At 46.4% G+C, this 24041-nt stretch overlaps 1 protein-coding gene across 9 annotated transcripts in view; it reads right to left on the minus strand.

Moving 5' to 3' along the window:
* The window catches only part of WDR37 (WD repeat domain 37), a 152286-nt gene that overhangs the window by 69715 nt on the left and 58530 nt on the right, over positions 1-24041 (minus strand). For 8 of the 9 annotated variants that reach the window (XR_012519009.1, XR_012519010.1, XR_012519008.1 and 5 more), the window contains exons 12-13: positions 4591-4725; positions 3820-3934 (exon numbers count right to left, since the gene is read on the minus strand). Coding sequence is in view for 5 of the 9 variants with exons in the window: in XM_074405131.1 (XP_074261232.1) it covers positions 3820-3934; positions 4591-4725 (250 nt within the window). In the remaining 4 variants the exon portion in view is untranslated. Of the gene's footprint in view, positions 1524-3819; positions 3935-4590; positions 4726-24041 lie in introns of all 9 variants that reach the window. The other variant, XM_074405132.1, reaches the window with a different exon arrangement.

The following is a 24041-nucleotide window of genomic DNA, read 5'->3' on the forward strand; positions in this document are numbered from 1 at the left end:
ACATCAAACAAACCACGATCAGTGCATTATTCCTGATAGTAAGATGTATAAGACCTCAGCCAAATGAATAACTCCATCACTCAAAGTAAGTATGTTAAACGACACGGTGCACAGGATCAGTCCCCAAGAGCCAAGACCACCGAGCAGGGCAGAGCCATCGAACGTGTGGCCAGCCCAGGACGAGTGAGGCGGGGGCCCCAGTGAGTTCAAGGGTTGGTGAGACTTGCCCCAAAAGCACTGTATGACTCCTTCTTTAAGAAAATGAGTAAGATTCCAGTCAGACAAAACAAATAAATGATCAGTGTGAGATTTTTGAAGTCAGACAAAACAAATAAATGATCAGTGTGAAATTTTTTAATAAATGAGGCTAGGAGATATTTAGGGGTAAATTTTAACTCAAAGACTTCAAATTCCATTTTAACAAATAATTGGCTTCAGTAATAAAAGAATTAGAAAAATACATTTGATGTCATATAAAACAAGCATAAATAAATGGCCTTTTAGGTAGATTCCTGCCATCTTCAGGAATTCCAGTTAAATATCAGCATGCTGGAAAAGTTACTGCAAAATATTTAACAGAGCTTACAGCATATCAGTGTGAATGTATGTGGCAGACGCAGGCTCTCAGACAACACTTGGAATATCTGTGAGCAATGCCTTAGGACCCATCTGCATTTTCTAAACTACACAACAGCTCTCATGGGCTGCTATTACAGCATAAGGTACAAGAGTCAGTATTAAGTAAAGCTGACAGATTAAGAAACACTCAAAGAATGGCCTAACATTTTCCTGCAAAATAGTCACATATAAATATCATATTTATGCATTTGGAGAGAGAATCACAATAGGCCACAAAAATGAAACTGTTAAGACAGACCACATAACAAAGAATTACAAAAGGCACAAGAAAGGAAGCAGCAATGCATCCATTAACTGGCGGAAAAACCAAGGCTGTGGACGAGAGCTCTTTAAGGTGAAACTCATGGCATTCACTGCAGAAGTGCCAAGGACAAAGAGCTTCCAGGAGAGAGTCAGCCAGCACTTTTACCTCAGGCAGAGCTCTCACGGGATTTCTATCTCATGCGCCCCAGGAGCCTCTACTTCACAGGGACCCTCGCACACCAAGAGCCTCCACGTCACAGTGACCCTCACGCACCAGGAGCCTCCACTTCACAGGGACCCTCACGCACCAGGAGCCTCCACGTCACAGGGACCCTCGCGCACCAGGAGCGTCCACGTCACAGGGACCCTCGCGCGCCAGAAGCCTCCACGTCACAGGGACCCTCGCGCACCAGGAGCCTCCACGTCACAGTGACCCTCGCGCACCAGGAGCCTCCACGTCACAGGGACCCTCGCGCACCAGGAGCCTCCACGTCACAGGGACCCTCGCGCACCAAGAGCCTCCACTTCACAGGGACCCTCGCGCACCAGGAGCCTCCACTTCACAGGGACCCTCGCGCACCAGGAGCCTCCACTTCACAGGGACCCTCGCGCCCCAGGGGCCTCCACAGGGTTCTGTGACACTGAAAACCACATTTCTCTGAAGAGGTGTTACAAGTTCTAAATAAAGTCACATTTATTCATCTTAAAAATAAATCCATTTCACATACCACTTTAGGAGGAAATAAACTCAGGCACAGAATCCTACAATGCCAGCAAAACTGAATGTTCACAGATAACTGAAAATAAAACTGTCTACATGGAATTAGGACCACAAAGAACCATTTAAAATTCCATTTTTCCAAGGGAAAATACTCTCAAAGTAATACAGTCCTATTCATTCTCATGAATTTGTGCTTCAAAATGCAAACTTTACATGCTGCACAGCAATTTTATAATTCACATGGGCACCTTGAAAAGAGAACATTCTAGTGTGTTTAAGATGCAGCTTAGGGTACACATGATACTCGGCTGTTAACAAAATATAGAAAGATTCCCCAGGACAAGAAATTTATGGCTTTGTTAGGGTTGTGAGGTGTATTTTAGTCACTTTAATTTCACCAAATTTTTCTACTCCACTATTTTTATTTGTATCAAGGAGTAAAAACATCAATAGTTAACTTTGAATAGCACATGCTGGCACCGTGAAGGGGAACTGAAAAGACACCCAGTCTCAGGGAATGTCACTTCCAGAAAGTCTGTGCCATGGGAAGAAAAGGTGCTGCCATGCTGGGAGCCCCCACTTTCGCACTCGCCTCCCTGACCGCCCACCCTGCCTGCCGTTTCTGAGGCTCACACCCCAAGCAGAGCAGCTGTGGCCCATGAGCCACAAGCCACTGTCCACAGAATGAGCCACAGAGGCACTGAGGGGGCCACCCGTGCTGCCTGTGAGCGTGTGTGGCCCTGTGTACCCACAGGGGGTCTCAGGGAGCAAATCCATCTACTTACACAGTTATCAAGACAGTACTCCAACAAGATCAAAAGAAGACAGGAAAGAAGGAGACTTGGGAGCGAATTCTGGTTTTTTTGGTTTTTTTTTTTTTTTTTTTTTTTTTTTGAGACGGAGTTTCACTCTTGTTACCCAGGCTGGAGTGCAATGGCGCGATCTCGGCTCACCGCAACCTCCGCCTCCTGGGTTCAGGCAATTCTCCTGCCTCAGCCTCCTGAGTAGCTGGGATTACAGGCACGCGCCACCATGCCCAGCTATTTTTTTTTGTATTTTTAGTAGAGACGGGGTTTCACCATGTTGACCAGGATGGTCTCGATCTCTTGGCCTCGTGATCCACCCTCCTCGGCCTCCCAAAGTGCTGGGATTACAGGCTTGAGCCACCGCGCCCGGCCGCCCGAATTCTGTCAAGCACAAGGCTGGGGAGATGCTGCTTCGACCGGGGGTGGGTTTCTGTGCATCGCAGCTGTCCTGGTGACCTCCTGGGGGAGATCCAACAGCGAACACCACCCACACTATGGCCCAGGCCCAACTCAGAGCACGTCAGAATCACCAGGAAATGTGAACAGTGGCCCCAGGTCCTCCAGGGCCTCTGCATCTGTGCAGGTGCCGTAGTCTCAATTCTCTTTGTGCCTTCCAGGCAACCAGGACGGGTGGGCTGAACAGCACATACTGAGAAACTCCCTCCGCCATCTTCCGGAGTTAGCAAGGAGCAAGCTCTCACCTTACAAGAAACTAACATTTAAATAGATTTCTTCTGGTCTCAACAACCTGCCATAGAAATGGGTTTTTCTGGCTGGAGGTGGAGGTCCCACCTTAAAGACCCCTCTCAGTCTACAACCCAGCCAGCTTCTGCCTGGCCACAGTGCCCATGAAGCCTCTCAACACTTCCAGTCTGTACCGCCTCAACCGCAGACACCTAAGCCTGCTTCCCTACAGAGCAGCCACTAACACGTACACGACAGAGCTTGTTCCTCATGGCTGTGAAACAGAGGAAGTGCATGTTTTATCTTATTTATTTTTAAACTTAAAAACTGATCATGGTATTAAGAACACTGAAGTAAGTCTGGAATAACTTGGGTATATGACTCTACTTTTTCAACTCTAAACTTTATGAACTCTAATATAGCTCAAGTATTTCCAATGAAAATTTAGCAGGCAAAGACTCAGTAAGAAAATAAGAATGTAAAATAGCTCCAATAATTTTATATTGATTACATGTTGAAATTATATTATTTTTGCATATTTGATTAAATAACGCTAACTCTATCGTTCAAGTTAATTTCTGTCATTTCTCTCTGCTAACGTGGTTATTAGAAAATGTGAAATCAAACGTGCAGCTCACATTCCGTTTCTACTGGCAGCAATGGGCATGCTGTGTAGCCCATCCTCCTCCACCGTGCCCTGTGTGTGCACAGTGACCATGCCATTACCTGTCGGCTGCTCCGGGGAAGTCGTGCCAGGCGCACTCCTGACATATCAAACAGTCTCACTTGTCGGTTGTCATGGGGGAGGGCTATGATTTTCTGGCCAACACATACGTTGATCCTGCAAAGCAGAGATGAAAGTGGATTGTGTATGAAAGAGTGACACTGTAAGTTTTTGAGTTTACAGATAATGATGCAGGAGATTCCTTATTATTCACAATTCAAAGCAGACTACATTAACAAAATACGTGTACCACCTGCTTACACGCAGTATTAAAAGGAGACCAAATTACTCACATACCCAACGAGATCACACAGACCCCATGTGCATATACACACAATACAGACACACACACACACACACACTGCTCAATGGTAGAAACAGACCCACCCAGACACAAGACCAACCCCTCACGGTGAGTAAAGGGATGTCCTCAACATCTGGCCACAAACAGGTCATTCTTATTCTCACAAATCTCACTAATCCAGCCTGGTTTTAGACTAACTTAGTTTAAGTTTTCATGGAATACTGAGACTGTGCTAGAGGCTGAAGGAGCCCAGGTCATTCTTATTCTGACCAATCTCACTAACCCAACCTGATGTTAGACTAAGTTAGTTTGTTTTCATGGAATACTGAGACTGTGCTAGAGGATGAAGGAGCCCAAACCATTTTCCCGGAGGCTCTATCAGTGAAACCTCTATGAATAAAACATGCAATCACAATCAACCCTTTCACATCAAACTAAGCCACTTACTTAACCAACAGATTTAGTTTACCTGTTAATGGCAGAGTCTGTGCGAATAGTTGCAATGGGGGATCTCATGTTTTTCAAGTCCCAGACTTTCACCGTACGGTCATCACTGCCTGAAACCACATTGTCTCCCACGGTGAACACAGCAGAGGTCACAGTGCTACGAGGAAGGGGGACAGGGTCAGACACAACAACAAAGACGCAGAGGCGACACCACACACTACACACACAGCCCTGACTGGGGGCGGGAAGGAGGTCGGAGATGCACAAGCTCCCAGCTGTCTCCTCTGCAAACTGCGTCTGCCTCCCAAAGCCTCTCCGCCGGTGCAAAACAAGGACGGCTGATTCCTTCACAGTAGATGAGGAATACACAGTCCATTCTACTCTACATCCCCAGGCAACGGAACAAAGAGAAGTGACAGAAAGTAGGGCTGGACAGAACACGCCCAAATGTCTACATATCTGGGTCTACAGCAGAGAATGAAAAAAAAAAAAAAAAAACACCCATTCCAACAACTCTCAATCAATTCAATCATGGCACAGGAGTTCGAAAAAAATACTCTGACAACTCAACAATTCAAACATGGACAAAGGACTTGGACAGACATTTTCCCAAAGAAGATACACAAACAGCCAAGAAGCCCTGCACACCAGCGTCCACAGCGGCATTACTGACAATGGCCAGAGGTGCAAACCCACATCCATCAGCAGATGGACCGAATGCAGCATGTGCACACGTTGGAATATTATTCAAACATAAAAAACAAATTCTAACACATGCAACAACATGAATGACTTTCAAGAAACACCTCATCTAAGATCCCTGAACAGGTAAATTCATAGACACAGAAGTAGAACAGAGGTTTCTCAGGGCCTGGGGAAGGGCAGGAATGGGGCATTTAACAGGCACAGAGTTTCTGTTTGAGATAATGAAAAAGCATGAGAAATAGTGCTGGCAGTTGTACAACAATGTGATTTCATTAAATGCCACTGAAATACATATATAAAATAGTTAAAATAGTAAATGTTATGTATATTTAACCACAAGTTTTATCTTAAAAAGTATGAGGAAAAAATTCAACATCAGAACCACTCTTGGAACCTGCTTATATAAATCCAACACAATAATTAATAATTTTCTTTTTAATTCAAATGTGTTGACGTATGTGGCCCTCAGGGAGAGGGGTTCAAGGAACTGAAGAGGCCCTAAAATGGTTAAGATGGAACTCAAGGCCGGGCGCGGTGGCTCAAGCCTGTAATCCCAGCACTCTGGGAGGCCGAGGTGGGTGGATCACGAGGTCGAGAGATCGAGACCAACCTGGTCAACATGGTGAAACCCCGTCTCTACTAAAAATACAAAAAATTAGCTGGGCATGGTGGCGCATGCCTGTAATCCCAGCTACTCAGGAGGCTGAGGCGGGAGAATTGCCTGAACCCAGGAGGCGGAGGTTGCGGTGAGCCGAGATCGCGCCATTGCACTCCAGCCTGGGTAACAAGAGCGAAACTCCATCTCAAAAAAAAAAAAAAAAAAAAAATGATGGAACTCAAAAGGTAGCAGAAGACAAGAAATAAATAAGATCAGAGCAGAACTGAAGGAGATAGAGACACAAAAAATCGTTCAAAATAAATCAATCTAGGAGCTGGTTTTTTGAAAAGATCAACAAATAGACCACTAGCCAGATTAATAAAAAAGAAAAGAGAGAAGAATTAAATAGATACAATAAAGAATGATAAAGGGGATATCACCACCAATCCCACAGAAATACAAACCATCAGAGATTACTACAAACAACTCTATGCACATAAACCAGTAACCTGGAAGAAATGGATAAATTCCTGGACAATTGCACCTTCCCAAGACTAAATCAGAAATAAGTTGAAACCCTGATTGACCAATAACAAGGGCTGAAGTTGAGGCAGCAATTAATAGTCTACCCACCAAAAAAAGTCCAGGTCCAGACGGGTTCAAAGCCGAATTCTACCAGACGTACAATGAGGAGCTGGTACCATTCCTTCTGAAACTATTCCAAACAATATAAAAAGAGGGAATCCTCCCCAACTTATTTTATGAGACCAACATCATCCTGATACCAAAACCCAGCAGAGACTCAACAAAAAAAGAAAACTTCAGGCCAATCTCCATGATGAACACAGATGTAAAACTCTTCAATAAAATGCTGGCAAACCAACTGCAACCGTACATCAAAATGCTTATCCATCATGATCAAGTAGGCTTCATCCCAGGGATGTAAGGCTGGTTCAACATACACAAGTCTATAAATGCAATCCATCACGTAAATAGAACCAAAGACAAAAACCACATGACTATCTCAATAGACGCAGAGAAGGCCTTTGACAAAATTCAACAGCCCTTTATGCTAAAAACTCCCAATAAAATAGGTATCAATGGAATGTATCACAAAATAATAAAAGCTATTTACAACAAACCCACTGTCAATAACATACTGAACAGGCAAAAACCGGAACCATTCCCTTTGAAATCTGGCACTAGACAAGGATGCCCTCTCTCACCACTATTATTCAATATAGTATTGCAAGTTTTAGCCAGAGCAATCAGGCAAGAAAAAGAAATAAAGAGCAATCAGGCAAGAAAAAGAAATAAAGGGCATTCAATTAGGAAAGGAGGAAGTCAAATTGTCTCTATTTGTAGATGACATGACTGTATATTTACAAGACCCCATCGTCTCAGCCCAAAATCTCCTTAAGCTGATAAACAACTTCAGCAAAGTCTCAGGATACAAAATCAATGTGCAGAAATCATAAGCATTCCTATACACCAGTAACAGACAAACAGAAAGCCAAATGAAGAGCAAACTCCCATTCACAATTGCTACAAAGAGAATAAAATACCTAGGAATACAATTAACAAAGGTGGTAAAGGACCTTTTCAAGAACTACAAACCACTGCTCAAGGAAATAAGAGAGGACACAAACAGATGGAAAAACATTCCATGTTCATGGTTAGGAAGAATCAATATCATGAAAATGGCCATACTGCCCGAAGTAATTTATAGATTCAATGCTATCCCCATCAAACTACCAATGACCTTAACAGAACTGCAAAAAAAAAAAAAAAACACTTTAAACTTAATATGGAAACAAAAGACAGCCTGCATAGCCAAGACAATCCTAAGCAAAAGGAACAAAGCTAAAGGCATCACGCTGACGGACTTAAAACTATACTACAAGGAAACAGTACAACAGAGACAGACCAACAGAACAGAACACAGGCCTCCGGAGCAACAACATACATCTACAACAGGCGTCCCCAAACTTTTTACACAGGGGCCAGTTCACTGTCCCTCAGACAGTTGGAGGACCACCACATACTGTGCTCCTCTCACTGACCACCAATGAAAGAGTTGCCCCTTCCTGAAGTGCGGCGGGGGGCCGGATAAATGACCTCAGGGGGCCACATGCGGCCCGTGGGCCGTAGCTTGGGGATGCCTCATCTACAACTATCTAATCTTTGGCAAACCTGACAAAAACAGGCAATGGGGAAAGGATCCCCTGTTAAATAAATGGTGTTGGGAAAACTGGCTAGCCATATGCAGAAAGCAAAAACTGGACCCCTTCCTGACACCTTACACTAAAATTAACTCCAATGGATTAAGGATTTAACGTAAGACCTAACACCATAAAAACCCTAGAAGAAAACCCAGGCAAAACCATCCAGGACATAGGTACAGGCAAGGATTTCATGAATAAAACACCAAAAGCACAGCAACAAAATCTAAATTAGAAAATCGGATCTAATTAAAATTCAGAGCTTCCATACAGCAAAAGAAACAATCATAAAAGCAAACTGGCAACAAAAATGGGAGAAAATTTTTGCAATCTACCCATCTGACAAAGGGCTAATATCCAGAATCTATGGAGAACTAAAGAAGATTTATAAGAAAAAAACAAACCCATCCAAAAGTGGGAGAAGAATATGAACAGACACTTTTCAAAAGAAGACATATATGAGGCCAATGAACATATGAAAAAATGTTCATTATCACTGGTCATTAGAGAAATGCAAATCAAAACCACACACTGAGATACCATCTCATGCCAGTTAGAATGGCGATCATTAAAAAATCTGGAGACAACAGATGCTGGAGAGGATGTGGAGAAATAAGAACACTTTTACACTGTTGGTGGGAGTGTCAATTAGTTCAACCATTGTGGAAGACAGTGTGGTGATTCCTCAAGGATCTAGAAACAGAAATTCCATTTGACCCAGCAATCCCATTACTGGGTATATATCCAAAGGATTATAAATCATTCTATTATAAAGACATATGCACACGTATGTTCATTACGGCACTGTTTACCATAGAAAAGACCTGGAACCAATCCAAATGCCCATCAATGATAGCCTGGATAAAGAAAACATGGCACATATACAACATGGAATACTATGCCACCATAAAAAATGATGAGTTCATATCCCTTGTAGGGACATGGATGAACCTGGAAACCATCATTCTCAGCAAACTGACGCAAGAGCAGAAAATCAAACACCACTTGTTCTCACTCATAGGCAGGTGCTGAACAAGTGGACACAGAGAGGGGAGCATCACACATTGGGGTCTACTGGGGGAGGGACAGTGGAAGGGAAGGTGGGGAGGAATAATGGGGAAAAATGTCAGGTATAGGTGATGGGGGACGGGGAATGGAGGCAGCAAACCGCCTTGCCAGGAATGCAGCTAGGCAGCAATCTTGCATGACTTGCACATGCACCCCAGAATCTAAAGCACAATTAAAAAAAAAAAAAGTTTTAAGACAGCAAAAAAAAAAAAAAAAAGATGAGAGAACCACACCCTGAAGATGAGAAGTACCATAAAGACAAGAAAAGAGGGGTAAGAAAGGTTTCATCAGTTTGTGTTATTTAAACTATTTTCATAAACTTTGCTCTTGAAATGTAAAAAACACTGTTTGACATGGTGCTAAGTATATTAAATACTCTTGCTGGTGGTAAAATTGTATTAAACATATAAACAAAGGATGTTATCACTTCAATTGCACTGAGGATCACTGAAGAAACCAGTCAAAATCTGCAGAGGAAACCGTGTCCTCACCGGCTGAGGCTGGGCTGGCGGGGGTCTGGGGTGACCCCCTTAACCAGCCAGCAAAAGAAAGTCACCAGCACCTGCCAGAAGGTATTTAGGACTCAAATAATAAAATGGCTTTTGAAGGAGAAAATTCAATCACCTCTTTGCTTGCTGGCAAAGTTCAGTAAAAAGAATGTGATAAAAACCTTACTTTTCCTGTCAGCTGAGGACACCTCATCCAGGCATGATCACAGCTCTCTTCAGCTGTGGCCATGGGGGCTGCTCATCCTGCCTGGCACAGGGCTGGGGTCAGTCCATGTGCTCCCCAGTCCCCCATGACTGGCCCATCCAGGAAGACATGTCCTGACTTCAGGGCACAATGGGCAGAGCCTGAGACAGGGGGCAGTGGCTTCTCAGAGAGACACAGGCTTGACCCCTACACTGTCTCCCAGGGGACAAAAACCGGGGTCGCTCACTCTGTTCAGAGGCACGAAACCCATCTCATCCCTCACTGAAGCTTCTGGGATACCTATGAGATGATACCATGTGAATTTCCACCTTTCCACGAAGGAAGTGTCCTCTTGTCATCACAAATCACTAATTTACGTGGACAAAGCTTGGTTTTGACATCTGCCCTCACCATCAAAGGTCCGTCCATCCAAATTGCCTGGAACTTCAGAGTCCAACTGAAATGCCAGTTGTCCCAGCCACTGAGGCTGTATCATGAGATGAGATTTCACGCTCTATGCAGCCCTGGATGAGAGAAGCACTATCCAGTCACCAAGCCCACTTATGAAAATCCCCCTCATGTAAGTGGACACGAGCTAAGTTCTAATTAAGTCTAAGCTCCACTGCATTATGACAAGGTTTTTAAACACACAACACTGAAGCACAGCAAAGCTACTAAGAAAAGAGCCACGGAGATTCGGCGGCACCTGGGAACACGCTCTGACACTGAGGCCCCAGAGCACAGCCAATATGCGGCGGCGGCGACAGCGCTTTCACATCTGCCTCCTCAGAGGCCTGGCCATGGCGCCCACAGCTGCAGAGTGGATTTGCTGATGCTGATCCCCCTGCCAGGACCTGACGTCTGGTCAGGGCCCTCTCCTGTGCTGGGGCATCCTGGCCCATGGATGCAGCAGCCGCCCTGCCCAGACACATCAGAAACTAGAGCAGGCCCTTCCCCAGGGGTGACAACCAACACAGTCTCCTGAGGAAACTGCCCAGCTAGAAACCACGGCATCATCATGGGGCAGGACACGAGCAGACGCTTAACACAGTTGGGTAACGGGAGCAACACGGGCAGAGGAGAGACTCTGCAAAACCAACCCAGTGACTCCTCCAGATCTTCATCTAAAAAAATAAAGAACAACGTGAGGGCCTGGCTGCAAATCAGGTGCTGCCACGCTTCAGTGAGAAGGTGACCACGAGGCTCCACGGGCCCCAGCTGCTGGGGGAGCCTGGAAGGGCGAGGACAGGCTGCCCCGACTTCTCTTTGAACTGTAGTCCTCAGGATATTTGGCCAAGTTAAGTTTCAGTGAACATTCTGCTAAATTAATGGGAAAAAAGACTCAACAAAAGATCGCCTAACCCCATGTTAATGAAATGCTCTAAGACATTAGGTTTTTAATAAATCACAATCCTGACAAGTATTGTCGGACATCAAAAGAAAAAGGAACTGGTAAAGAGGCAGCAGTTTCCAAGGCACCCTCAGCCCACAGGTCCCACGGGGAAGCCGGCGCACACGGCCACTCACTGGAAACGCTTCCGATGCTGCCAAACTCCAGCAAACTCATTTATCTTGTCGTGCAGGGCAGCCGAGCATGCTCCTCCAGCTGACAGTGCGGCACCTCCTCGCCGCACACCACTGCCTGGTCTGGAACATTCCGCTCCCTCTGCGAGTCTCCATCAGCGGAAATGTCGTGAAGCTGGCATCCTCATTAGGACGAACAGCTGTCTCCCAGTCACACAGAGACACAGAACTGCTTCTGCATAACAATCTGCTGAAATTTCATGGCGACGGAAAAGAAGACATGACGCGGAAAACACTGGGCCACAAAGCGCTGATGGGAGTGCTTTCCTGGCACATCGAACACTGACGATCATTCCCTTTCCTATTTTTAAAACGCAGCCTCAGGTAATGTGTTTCCATCTGAGGAGCAGACCTGCGTGTCCAGAGAGAGCCAGCATGCACCAGAGGAGGCCCACGGATGGCAGCCCCATCCTAGAAACACAGGCTTCTCAGCCAAGGTACCAAGAAGAGAGCTTTGAAAGGAATGGCTGTGAAAGCACCACTGCGGCTTCACTGCCTTGGCGGGTCAACTGTTCTGTTACAGCACTTGCATAAAGCGCGAGTGCAACATCTGCATTGCCCAGCAGCCCTGACTTTAAAAAGTGCTCTAAGTAACCAAAGGACGCCGCAACAAGCCCGCCCGGGACCCCTGGTGCCCTCAGAATCGGCGCTTCACAGCGCAAGGGAAGACATGGGTAGCTGCGTTGTGTTCAGGGTAATCAGAGCTCTTCCCACAATTTTCCAAACTATCTGCGCGAAATTCAAGTTAACACATGAATCGGGTCTTCCCTTCAGATCCAGACCACCCACATGCATACTCCGGAGTCTCCCAGCCTCTCTCATACCCACGTCTTTCGGAATTCAAGAACTCACGCAAGCCTTCATTCAATGAACTCAGAGGACTCACCGAGAAACAGAAAGTCACATTCGAATAAAAAGCATTTCTAAATACTCCTTGATGGCTACCTCTCAAAAAAGTGAACCTTAAGATAAAACAATCACAGCAAATATCAAATATGTATCACATGTGATCTTTCTCAGAATTTAAAATTCAACTGTTCCCTGGAGAAAAGAGGTCAGTTCTCCTAACACATAGTTCTACCTCAGTAGTCTCATGGAGCCAAGCTACTCTTCAAACCACCTCGTCAGAAATAGTGAGACATTTCCCAACTAAGTCACTGATAAGGGCTGCACTACAGAACTGTTCATGCAACAAATACTTATTCATCACTGGCTGTGTGCAGGCCCCGCTCCCTGTGAGACAGCGTGCAGCAGAGTGGAAGGTAAAGTTGCTCCAGTGACACCTCCCTCTTCCCAGGGAAGGGGGCAAGTGACTGGCCACTTTTAGAAGGTCAGCAGTGTTAGGCACACAATAGCACCCTAATGGCTGGAAGTGCTGCCGACAGGCACCACAGCAAAGCTACAGGAAGCCTCTGCAATATTGTGTTACCACTGCCCACAAAAACGAGCTTCTAAAGTGACTTCAGACCAGGCTAAAGCCTCCCTAAGATATGACAACTGAATTAGTAAGAACCTTTCCACACGCTATTCAAAGAAAACGTTTAGTTCAATATAACCTGACCACCTCATCCGGCCAAAGATCAGGTCCATGAGTTATGTGGAGGCACAGAGAGAACACTCTTCTGCTAGCTCAAGAGCTTCATCTTGGCTATGACACAAAGAAAGAAGACCCATTAAAGACACACTGAGTTGTGTTACCTGGACTCAGTTACAGCACTCAGCTCTGTGATCTCCAGACTAAGCACACAGCACTCACCTATATGATCTCTGGAGTAAGCACACAGCACTCAGCTCTGCGATATCTGGTCTAAGCCTAACACAGCACTCAGCTCTGTGATCTCTGGACTAAGCACACAGTGCACAGCTCTGTGATATTGGACGAAGCACACAGCACTCAGCTCTGGGATCTCTGGACTAAGCACACAGCACTCAGCCCTGTGATCTCTGGACTAAGCACACAGTGCTCAGCTCTGTGATCCTGGACTAAGCACACAGCATTCAGCTCTGTGATCTCCGGATTAAGCACACAGCACTCAGCTCTGTGATCTCTGGACTAAGTACACAGCACTCACCCATGTGATCTCTAGAGTAAGCACACAGCATTCAGCTCTGTGTTCTCTTGATCAGCTCTGTCTCATGTACTGATCTTATAATTCTAGAACGTCAAGGCTACTAAGGACACAGACCATCTCTTATAACTACTGCATCTGCAGGAGCCTATACAGACATATTTTCCAAATATATGCTCTTAACTTGTTTGCAACACGGCCTTCTGGAATATAGAAGAAATTCCTAACACCCATGCACTCATGTTCTTTCTTCATAGGAATGGCCCTTAGTCTTTTATTTGGGTTTTTATTTCTACATATCCATTTTAGAATGTTCAGCAGCAATAAGTAAGAGAAATCAGTGAGACTGAGAGAGAAACAGCATTAGAAACCAGCACAAAAACAACAAAAAGCGACAACTGACTTCCAGAGAAGCCAAAACAAAACACAACAGAGACAACATAGTGACACCCGGGCTGTGAGGCCGTCCAGGCAGGGAGGCAGTGTGGCAGTGTGGTGTACACTCCTGAAGCACTGGTATGTCCCTCTCTCACACACACACATGAAATAAAGTCTTTTTTCGCAAAGTGTTGGTTCTTGAGGGATCAATGGAGAAATCACTTCTGGGAAACATCATGCTCTCCAAAGACGGTGTTAAATGAAGTGTTTCTCTGCTCTGCTGCTGAGCACTGGAAACCCTGCAGCTCAGAGGCGTGCAGGGACTTCGAGTGACGCTGGCTGCGGGTGGCTGAGCACACGCAGCAGCAGGTGCTGATCAGAAGCTGCCAGGCAACCCTCACCTGCCACCCGGGCCCTGGCTCTACAGTGGCCACGCAAACAGCATGGCCACCACAATCCTTTCCAAACGTTAGCCTCCCTCCCAACGCTGCCCGCTCTGCACAGATGCTGGTTTCTGCCATGTGGATTCTGACTCAGACACCCGCACCTGTCTCCACAGTCTGTCCTAAAGTCCCTCACAGTTAGGAAGTTTCTAGTATGTATCAATAGCCTGATGGCTGCTTTATGGTCATCTCAATGAAAAGTGACAGAATCCGATCAGTCAAAACAAAGCTTCAGGTAGAGCAATTCAAATGCAATAATTTCCTTAAGTCCTTATTTTATTAGTTCCCGAGTAGCCCTTCTTAAATGAGGAACTTTAAAAGCATAAAATAGAGCTATACTAAATCTCTTCTCACTTTTAAAAACAGTATTCTAACTTGGAAGCAACTTTAAAATGCATCAACAGGCAGCCAGGCACAGTGGCTCATGCCTGTAATCCCAGCATTTTGGAGGCTAAGGTGGGAGGATCACTTGAGGCCAGGATTTTGAGAGCAGCCTAAGCAACATAGTGAGACTCTATCTCTACAAAAAATGCACAAGTTAGCAGGCAGTGGTGGCACAGCCATAGTCCCAGCTACTCAGGAGGCTGACAAGGGAGGATCCCTTGAGCCCGGGAGCTCCAGATTGCAGTGAGCCATGATCATGCCACTGCAGTCCAGCCTGGGCGAGAGAGTGAGGCCTTGTCTCAAAAATAAATAAATAAAAATTTTAAAACATGCCCAGAGACTGGCTCAGGAAGTGTGTTAGGTTCACACCACCGGACACTGAGAGAGGAGGCTGGGACAGCAGCCCTGCAGGCGGTGATATGGAGAGTGCTGCTCTGCTGGTGAGAGGCAAGGATTCTCCTCTGCACAGAAGGCACCATGGGCCTATGTGTGCCCAGCCACGCACTGCATCTGCTAACGTCTCCTTGAAACACCCAAAACCACCCCCAACACGACGGCTGCAGTGAGATCCTGTTCCTGTCAACTGCTGACCACTACAGTTCTCTGGAATCTGTGTATCCTACTCAAGGCAAGCAGCAAAGCTCAGAAAACCTGACACAGGCGACAGAGGGAGTCCTCAGTGACCCTAGCCTCAGTCTTACAATAACCTTATTGTAAGGTTATTACTAAGAATTGTATTTATATAAATACATACACTTCCTCAAAATAAAATGAATTACCTTTATTTATGCATCAACAAGGATAGAACTAGGTGCCAGTATCTTAAGTGAAACAATGCAAACACCAAAAGACAAAGAGTGCGTGTCCTCACTGGCAGGTGGGAGCAAAATAACATACACACAAGGACAGCGGAGGACTGACGGACAGTGCAGGGACCCCGGGGTGGAGTGGACACAGGACTGATGGACAGTGCAGGGACCCCGGGGTGGAGTGGACAACAGGACTGATGGACAGGGCGAAGACCCAGGGTGGAGTGGACACAGGACTGATGGACAGGGCGGAGACCCAGAGCAGGGTGGACACAGGACTGATGGACAGGGCGGAGACACAGGGTGGAGTGGACATAGGACTGATGGACAGGGCGGAGACCCAGGGCGGCGTGGACAACAGGACTGATGGACAGGGCGGAGACCCAGGGCGGGGTGGACACAGGACTGATGGACAGGGCAGAAACCCAAGGCAGGGTGGACACAGGACTGATGGACAGGGCGGAGACCCAGGGCGGGGTGGACAACAGGACTGATGGACAGGGCGGAGACCCAGGGTGGGGTGGACACAGGACTGATGGACAGGGCGAAGACCCAGGGTGGGATGGACACAGGACTGATGGACAGGGTGGAGACCCAGGGCGCGGTGAATGATGAATGACTGATGGACAGGGCGAAGACCCAGGGTGGGGTGAATGATGGATGACTGATGGACAGAGCGGAGACCCCGGGCAGGGTGAATGATGGGAGGACTGATGGACAGGGCGGGAACCTGGGGCAGGGTAGACACAGGAGTGACTAATGGACAGGGAGCAGAGGACGTATGGCAGGGTGGGTAACAGGAGGTTGCCTGGTACGTGCAACGAGCGTCACTGCCGTGAGGGGTACACTGAAGGCCCTGGCTTCACCTCAGTGGAGTACATCAAGGTGGCAAAACTGCACTTACACCCAAGGAATACCTATAACATTTTGTTAAATTATCCTAATTTAATCTAATCTAACTAAAAAGACAACCACCAACCTTTCAAGCATATGGGTGGGGCTGTAACCCTGAGGGGAGACACAGGTGCAAGCTTCCAAGATCCCGCAGCAGCCTGCAGGCTGTCCTCATCCCCATGCCACATCCACCCCGGAGGCCCTGCCACAGGCCCAGCCATCCTTGAAGTCACCACCTGGTAGACAGCTGGCTCTCCAGCTTCCCACAGACAACAACTCAAAGGCCATCACCAAAAGGAAAGCAGATCTGAAAGCGGAAAGCAAACCGATCCACAGACCACAAGTGGCCTTTCCAATACCCACCTCCCAGGCAGCCAACCAGACGGTGCCCAGGGGCCCAGCCCCGAGCTGACGCCTGCATGCTGACTATGACCAAGCACCAAGCTCAGGTGCAATTCAAACTGCCCGTCCTCCAGCTAAAAATGCCGCTTTCCAAACATCGTTTCCCTTTAAAAGCATAAAGAAAACTCATGACACAGAGTGCCAAACTATGCTTACCTTTCCAAGCACACGATCTAGAATTCAGTGTTTAGGACCAACTAGCTCCCCTAGGTGTTTGGGAATAAAAGCATACAAAAAATGTCATCACTTCAAAGTCATCATTATAATTTTTCAACTGATTTCTTAAAGTTCTCTTTGGTTAGATGTGTTTTTTGTTCTCTTTAGAAAAAAGTACCAAAGGCCACATTTTGGGAAGGAAGTTACAATCGTCTGTAAATAATTAAAGCATCCTCAAATATCGCATCCATGTTGAGATGATCTCCTGTTTTTTCACTGCTGAAGTTTATCCACACTGCAAACACTGCCAGCCCAGCACGAGGCAGAGCCACTGCCACCCACGGAGGAGGCTTAATGGCCAGTGACGCCTCACCCGTCAGCAACTTTTTATAGCAACCAAAATAACAAAACAAACCAACAAACAAAAAATGGGGATGGAGGCAATAAGAAAATTCCACAGGGGTTGGGGGTGCACTGGCGGGGGGCGGGGGTCTGAGGGCTGAGGCTGGGATCTAAGGAGGCAAATGTCATGACAGTGAAAGCTTCTCCCAGGCACATCTATCCAACCACGGTCTGCAAGGAGGGCCCACGCTGGAATGGCCATCTGTGGGCTCAGCTCCCTGGGTGTGTGCAAGGGAATGCAGCAGCCAGGAGACAGCCAGGCTATGAAGTTGCTGGGCTCACAGAATTACACTGCCAGGTGAAAAACACACAAACAGAAAAGAACTTAGTTCAGATGAAAAGCACTAACTTCCAGCTGCAGCTCCTGGTGGTTAGGACAAACACAGGCACTCTTGGGAGTTTCTGCGCGTTCTGTTCATTCCAGATCACACTGTAAGGCGAAGATCGCTTTAAGGTGAAGATCGTAGTACGGCGGACACACGAGCTGTCTGGTTTCCCAGTACATACAGAAGTCAGATCCATACCATCCTGTAGTCTGTTAAGTGAGCAACTGCATTACCTCTAAAAACACAACATGCATTTCTTAAGAAATTTTGCCGTTAAAAACACTAATAGTCATCTGAGCCTTCAGTGAGACATAATCTTTTTGCTGGCGGAGGGTCCTGCCTCAATGTTGATGGCTGCTGACTGATCAGGGTGGTGGCTGCTGAAGGCTGGGGCAATTTCTTAAAATGAGACAGCAATGAAATTTGCTAAAGCAACTGATTCTTCCTTTTACAAAAGATTTCTCTATTCCATGTGATGCTGTTTAAAAGCATTTTACCCACAATTGAACTTCAAAACAGGAGTCAGTCCTCTCAAACCCTACCACTGCTTTACCACTGAAGTTCATGGAATATTCAAAATCCTTTGCTGTCATTTCAGCAATGTTCACAGCATCCTCATCAGGAGTACATTCCCACTCAAGAAACTACTTTCTCTGCTCATCCATAAGAAGCAACTCCCCATCCATTCAAGTTAATCATGAGATTGCAGCAATTCAGTCCCATCTTCAGGATCCACGGCTAATCCTACTTCTCTTCCTACTTCCACCACATCTGCAGTTACTTTCTCCACTGAAATCTTGAACCCCTGGAAGTCACCCATGAGGACTAGAATCAATGTCTTTCAAATTCCTGTTAATGTTGACATTCTGACCTCCCATGAATCACAAATGTTCTTAATGGCATCTAGAATGATAAATCCTTTCTAGAAGGTACTCAGTTGACATTGTCCAGATCCATCAGAGGAACCACTATCTATGGCAGCTATAGCATTATGAAGTGTATTTTTTTAAACAATAAGACTCAAAAGTCAAAACGACTCCTTGATCCACAGGCTGCAGAATAAGGGTTGTGTTACCAGGCATGAAAACATTTACCTACTTTCATCTCCATCAGAGCCCTCAGGTGCACTGTCAATAAGCAGTACAACTTTGAAAAAAACTTTTTTCCTGAGCAGTATGTCTCAACAGTGGGCTTTAAAAATATTCGGTAAAACCACAGTGTAAACAGGTGTGCTGTCATCCAGTCTTTGGTGATCCATTATAGAGCATAGGCAGACCTAATCACTCCAGACCACTGAGTAGGTTTCACAAAATACTGGAAGGCCCTTGGACTTAGCTGCACTGGCCCCTCACAAGAGCATCAGGCTGTCCTTTGAAGCCAGGCATTGACGTCTCTTCTCTAGCTGTGGAAGTTCTAGACGGCATCTTCTTTAACAGAAGGCTGTTTTGTCTACACTGAAACTCTGTTGTTCAACACAGCCATCTTCATCGATGATCTCAGCTGGGTCTTCTGGAGAACTTGCTGCAGCTTCTGCTTCACCCTGCACTCTCATGTTACGGAGATGGCTTCCTTCCTTAAACCTCATGAACCAACCTCTGCCAGCTTCTAGCTTTTCTTCCGCAGCTCCCTCACCTTTCTCAGACCTCATGGAACTGAAGAGAGTCAGGGCCTTGCTCTGGATTAGGCTTCGGCTAAAGGGAATGTTGTGGCTGGTTTAATCACTCCAGACCACTGACACTTCCCTCAGATCAGCATTAAGATTGTGTTCTTATCATTTGTGTGTTCACTGGAGTAGCAGTTTTCCTTTCCTTTCCTTCAGAACTGTTCCTTTGCATTCAGAACTGGCTGTCCAGTGTAGGACGCCCAGCTTTCAGCCCCTCTGCCTTCAACATGTCTTCCTCACTAAGCTTCAGCATTTCCAGCTTTTAAGTGAGGGACATGCAACTCTTCATTTGAACACTGAGAAGCTACTGTAGGGATGTTAATTGGCCTAATTTCAATGGGGTTATGTCTCAGGGAGGAGGGAGGCCTTAGGAGAAGGTGAGAGACAAGGGAATGGCCAGCTAGAGGAGCGGTCGAAACATATACGATTTATCAACTAAGTTCACTGTCTTCTATGGGCAAGGCTCCTGGGGCCTCAAAACCGTTACAACAGTTATAGCAAAAGCACTGCCCACTCTCACATAACCATGACAAAACTGTGAAATACTGTGAGAATGACCAAAATGTCACAGACAGGAAGTGAGCATGTGCTGCTGGAAAATGGCACCAACAGATCTGCTCAGCCAGGGCTGGGCTGCCACAGACATGCATTCGTAAAAAACATCAATCTACGGAGTGCAATCAAACCATGGGTAAGAAACAGCCACCGACAACTGAATTCCTGTGACACACTGAAATTTTCAAATTAAGCCTTTTTCTTTCCAAGAACAACACACACTACAACATTGTATTCCTGCCACATGAAGTATCTAAAATTGTTTTTCATATAAGTCAGTACACATTGGGTCACTAACAATGAAATAATAACAGCCACACAGTTATGCCAACTAAGCAGTACCATGGTAAAACTCCTGCTATAACAGAGATGCCATAACACACAGTGAAAAGAAATCAGACACATCAAAAGGAAAAGGCAACCAGTCCTTCTAAACGCATACGATCAAAGCCTTCAGCAGCTTGCAGCACAGAGCTCCATCCCCATCCAGCAAAGATAACGACCACACATTTCAGGAGACCCATTTGGCTACGGTTTTCTTTCTTACAGTGAAGCACTAGAACTCAAAGTCCAGGCTTTCAAAAGGCACAAAATTCAAGTCAAAGTACAGGGATTACAGTGAGAAAAAAACAATGAAAAAGAAGAAAAATCTCTCCTAGAAACTGGATTACAAAACCGGGACAGTTACCCTTAAGCCTTTAGAACTACTTCTTGCCTTGGGGCCGGGCACGGTGGCTCAAGCCTGTAATCCCAGCACTTTGGGAGGCCGAGGCGGGTGGATCACAAGGTCAAGAGATCGAGAACATCCTGGTCAACATGGTGAAACCCCGTCTCTACTAAAAATACAAAAAAGTAGCTGGGCATGGTGGCATACGCCTGTAATCCAAGCTACTCAGGAGGCTGAGGCAGGAGAATTGCCTGAACCCAGGAGGCGGAGGTTGCGGTGAGCCAAGATCGCGCCATTGCACTCCAGCCTGGGTAACAAGAATGAAACTCCGTCTCAAAAAAAAAAAAAAAAAAAAAAAGAACTACTTCTTGCCTTAAGAAAACCCAATATACAGCAATTCAAATTAACTAGACAGTTAAGTGAATTATGAAAGACTATTAGATTCTAATACACTGTACTAAATAATTGATGCTGGATTCCTACAAATGAAAATACACCCTAAGATAAAATTTTGGAAAGCACATTCCACATCATGCTAATATAAATTCTGCGTGAAACGGTATTTTTAGTCACATATGCTAAAGAAATACTGTCTCTGTTTAAGTGATCACTAAAAACACCCTGCAGACAACTTTTCAGGGCTACATCACAAGAACAGCACACTTCCGAAGACCTGCATGTCTGAGTTTTACTTTCAATGCTCAGGAAAAGAACTGGTGAGGAGGACTCGGATCAACCTGGAAAACCGACAGAACGCCTTCCTAGATGAGGAAGCAGTACTGCAGGCCCACGCCAGGCTGCGGGAGAACATTCCCACCCGTCAGGGTGGCAGATACCGAGTTCGGTCCCAGGCCCCTCAGGTCTGGGCACTAACAGGCTGGACACACACTGGAAGCTCACAGATGTCCTTAGCGATGCCGTGACTGCTGCAGAGAAGCCCCCCAAGGAGAGGGTCCCTCAGAATGACACGGTGGCAGCGAAGGCAGGAGGCCCAGGGTGTGCTCTTACAAGTCAAGAATGTCCCAGACTAGTACAGAACACACACACAACCTGGCCATTCCTCTGCTCTTAAATCAGGAATTAAACCCGCACCCTGGACTTAATCCAGGTGTGCTATGGTGCAGATGCAAACCTCTACACATCTGTAAGGATCATGCACTCTGAAGGTTTGATTTGTCGTATGTGCTCGAACCTACAAAACCCATGCCAGGCAAGCATTATTGACTAAGAATACTCCTCAGATAAAACATTTTTGTAAAATGTCTCATTTCCTGCTTTTCTCATTATGAGGCATGTCTAGAGGCTTACGGCTGATCTGATGTCGGGAAGGAAGAGTTTCTGTTCAATAAAGGCGTCCATGGCTCCACCTGCTGACCAAGCCCTCAGCCTTCATGAGCACAGCGGAGGAAGCACCAGGCCAGTGAGGGGAAGCTGGATGCCCAGGAGCCCAGTGGACCCACCCAACATAGCAATAAAATTAGCACGAAAGAGGGATCTTTTCAAAACTAATTTCTGGATGTACACATCAACAAAATATGCTAGAGTTCATGATCATTTGAGTAAGAAAAGAGAAAGCATAAAGGATCTGAGTAAGCCTAGCCCAGGCAGGTCTGGTCCATTTTCACCTCAACGCCCACTCCCAATTCTCAAAGCTCTGACAGATTTTTGTGCTCCATACAGGTGACCAGAGTCAATGTAGTGAGAGCTGCTGGGTCCTCCCAGCCTGGGGCAGGGAGCCACTCAGGGCCCAGGCAGCACTCCGGGCCCTGCAGGTCCCACGGGGGTGGGGGCGGTGCACTCAGCAGCCAAAACCAAACCACCGCAGGATCACAACCAAAAACACCAACAAAGTGCTGTGTCCAGACCAACAAAACCACCACAGGATCACAACCGCCAACTAAGTACACATGTCTACACTAACAAAACACCACAGGATCACGACCACCAACACCAACAAAGTACACCCGTCTATACTAACAAAACACCCCAGGGATCATAACCACCAACACAAAGAAAGTGCACGTCTACACTAACAAAACCACTGCAGGGATCCGCCAACACCAAGAAAGTACAGGTATCTATGCTAGCTAACACACAGAACACAGTGCCAACCAAACAGTATAGACAGAATTACAAGGATCCCCTTCTGCAGGACTCAACTTAACAATGAGCTGAGGCCCTGGGCCAAGGCAAGGTCACTAGGGAAGTCAACATGCACAGATAGTGAAGTGTCCCTTCACTATCTGAAACAGGAGAGCACCTCTGACAGGAAGATCTGTGGACACCACCTTAACCACAGGAGCGCCTCAGCACACCATCAGCGCAGCAGAGAGGCACCATCAGCAACAAAGGAAAGCATGAGAAAAATGCAGAAAGAGGGATGTACAAAAGAGCGGGTGTGGATTCTTCACCAAAAACTCAACGTCCTAAAAGGTAACAAAAAATGGGGGACAGACCATTCTAGATTAAAAGAAACCAAAGGATTTAATATCTAAATGTGATGAGAGAATCCTGATAAAATCCTAGATGTGAAAAAAGTATCAAAGACATTTTGGAGAGAAATGAGTAGATTTAAATATGGGCCAGATAAAGGATGCTATAGAATTTTTGCTAATTTTCCTATTCGGACAATGGTACTATATTAGGAGAACATCCTTTTTCTTAGGAAATGCATGCTGAAGTTTTCCTTTTAAAGGGCTCAGCCAAAGAAAACACACAAGCATGTGTTAGAGAGTGAGGTGCACACACGTATGTAAAGAGACAGCAGTGATGCGGTACAGCAGGTGAGCCCAGGTGGATTGTTAGTGGGTGTGTGTTAGAGACAGATGTGTACTAGGTGGAGGGTCAGTGGGCGTGTGTGTTACAGAGAGGTGTGTACATGCATGTAAAGAGCCCTGTGGCAATACAACAGGCAGGCCTAGGTAGAGGGTTAGTGGGCACACCGTACCACTCTGTTGGTTTTTATGTAGCCTTGAAACTTTTCTAAGCAAAAAGCTGAGGAAAGCCTTGCAGGCGCAGGAGTAAGACCATCTTGCTCTGCCCGTCCTCTGGACCCCAAATGCCCGTCTGATAACTCTCATGCAGAGCAGCATGCAGCCATGTGGCCCCCCGCCACACCCTGCACAGTGTTGCCAGGTGGCGAATCCAGGACCAGACAGGGCTTTGCCGCTCAGCGTCTGGTAGACATCAGGGAGCACCCCATCCAAGCTAACACGCATGGGAAGCAGCACTCCCCAAGCCGTGACGTCTCCCTCACCTACGAGCTGGCCTGCAGCAGGGTCTGGCACACGGTGGAGTCACGGGAGCCCAGTTTGGCGCCCGCTGCACACTGGTGCGGCAACAGCACAGTGCTGTGTTCAGCCACTGACTGCCAGGAGGCCTACATTACTGTGGCTATCACTGCCCACGCTGGCAGAATAAATGCCAACCTCATGTCAGAACGGAGCCTTTGAATG

The sequence above is a fragment of the Saimiri boliviensis genome, chromosome 8 (genome assembly GCF_048565385.1).
Source record: "Saimiri boliviensis isolate mSaiBol1 chromosome 8, mSaiBol1.pri, whole genome shotgun sequence".
In the NCBI taxonomy this organism is placed as follows: Eukaryota; Metazoa; Chordata; class Mammalia; order Primates; family Cebidae; genus Saimiri; species Saimiri boliviensis.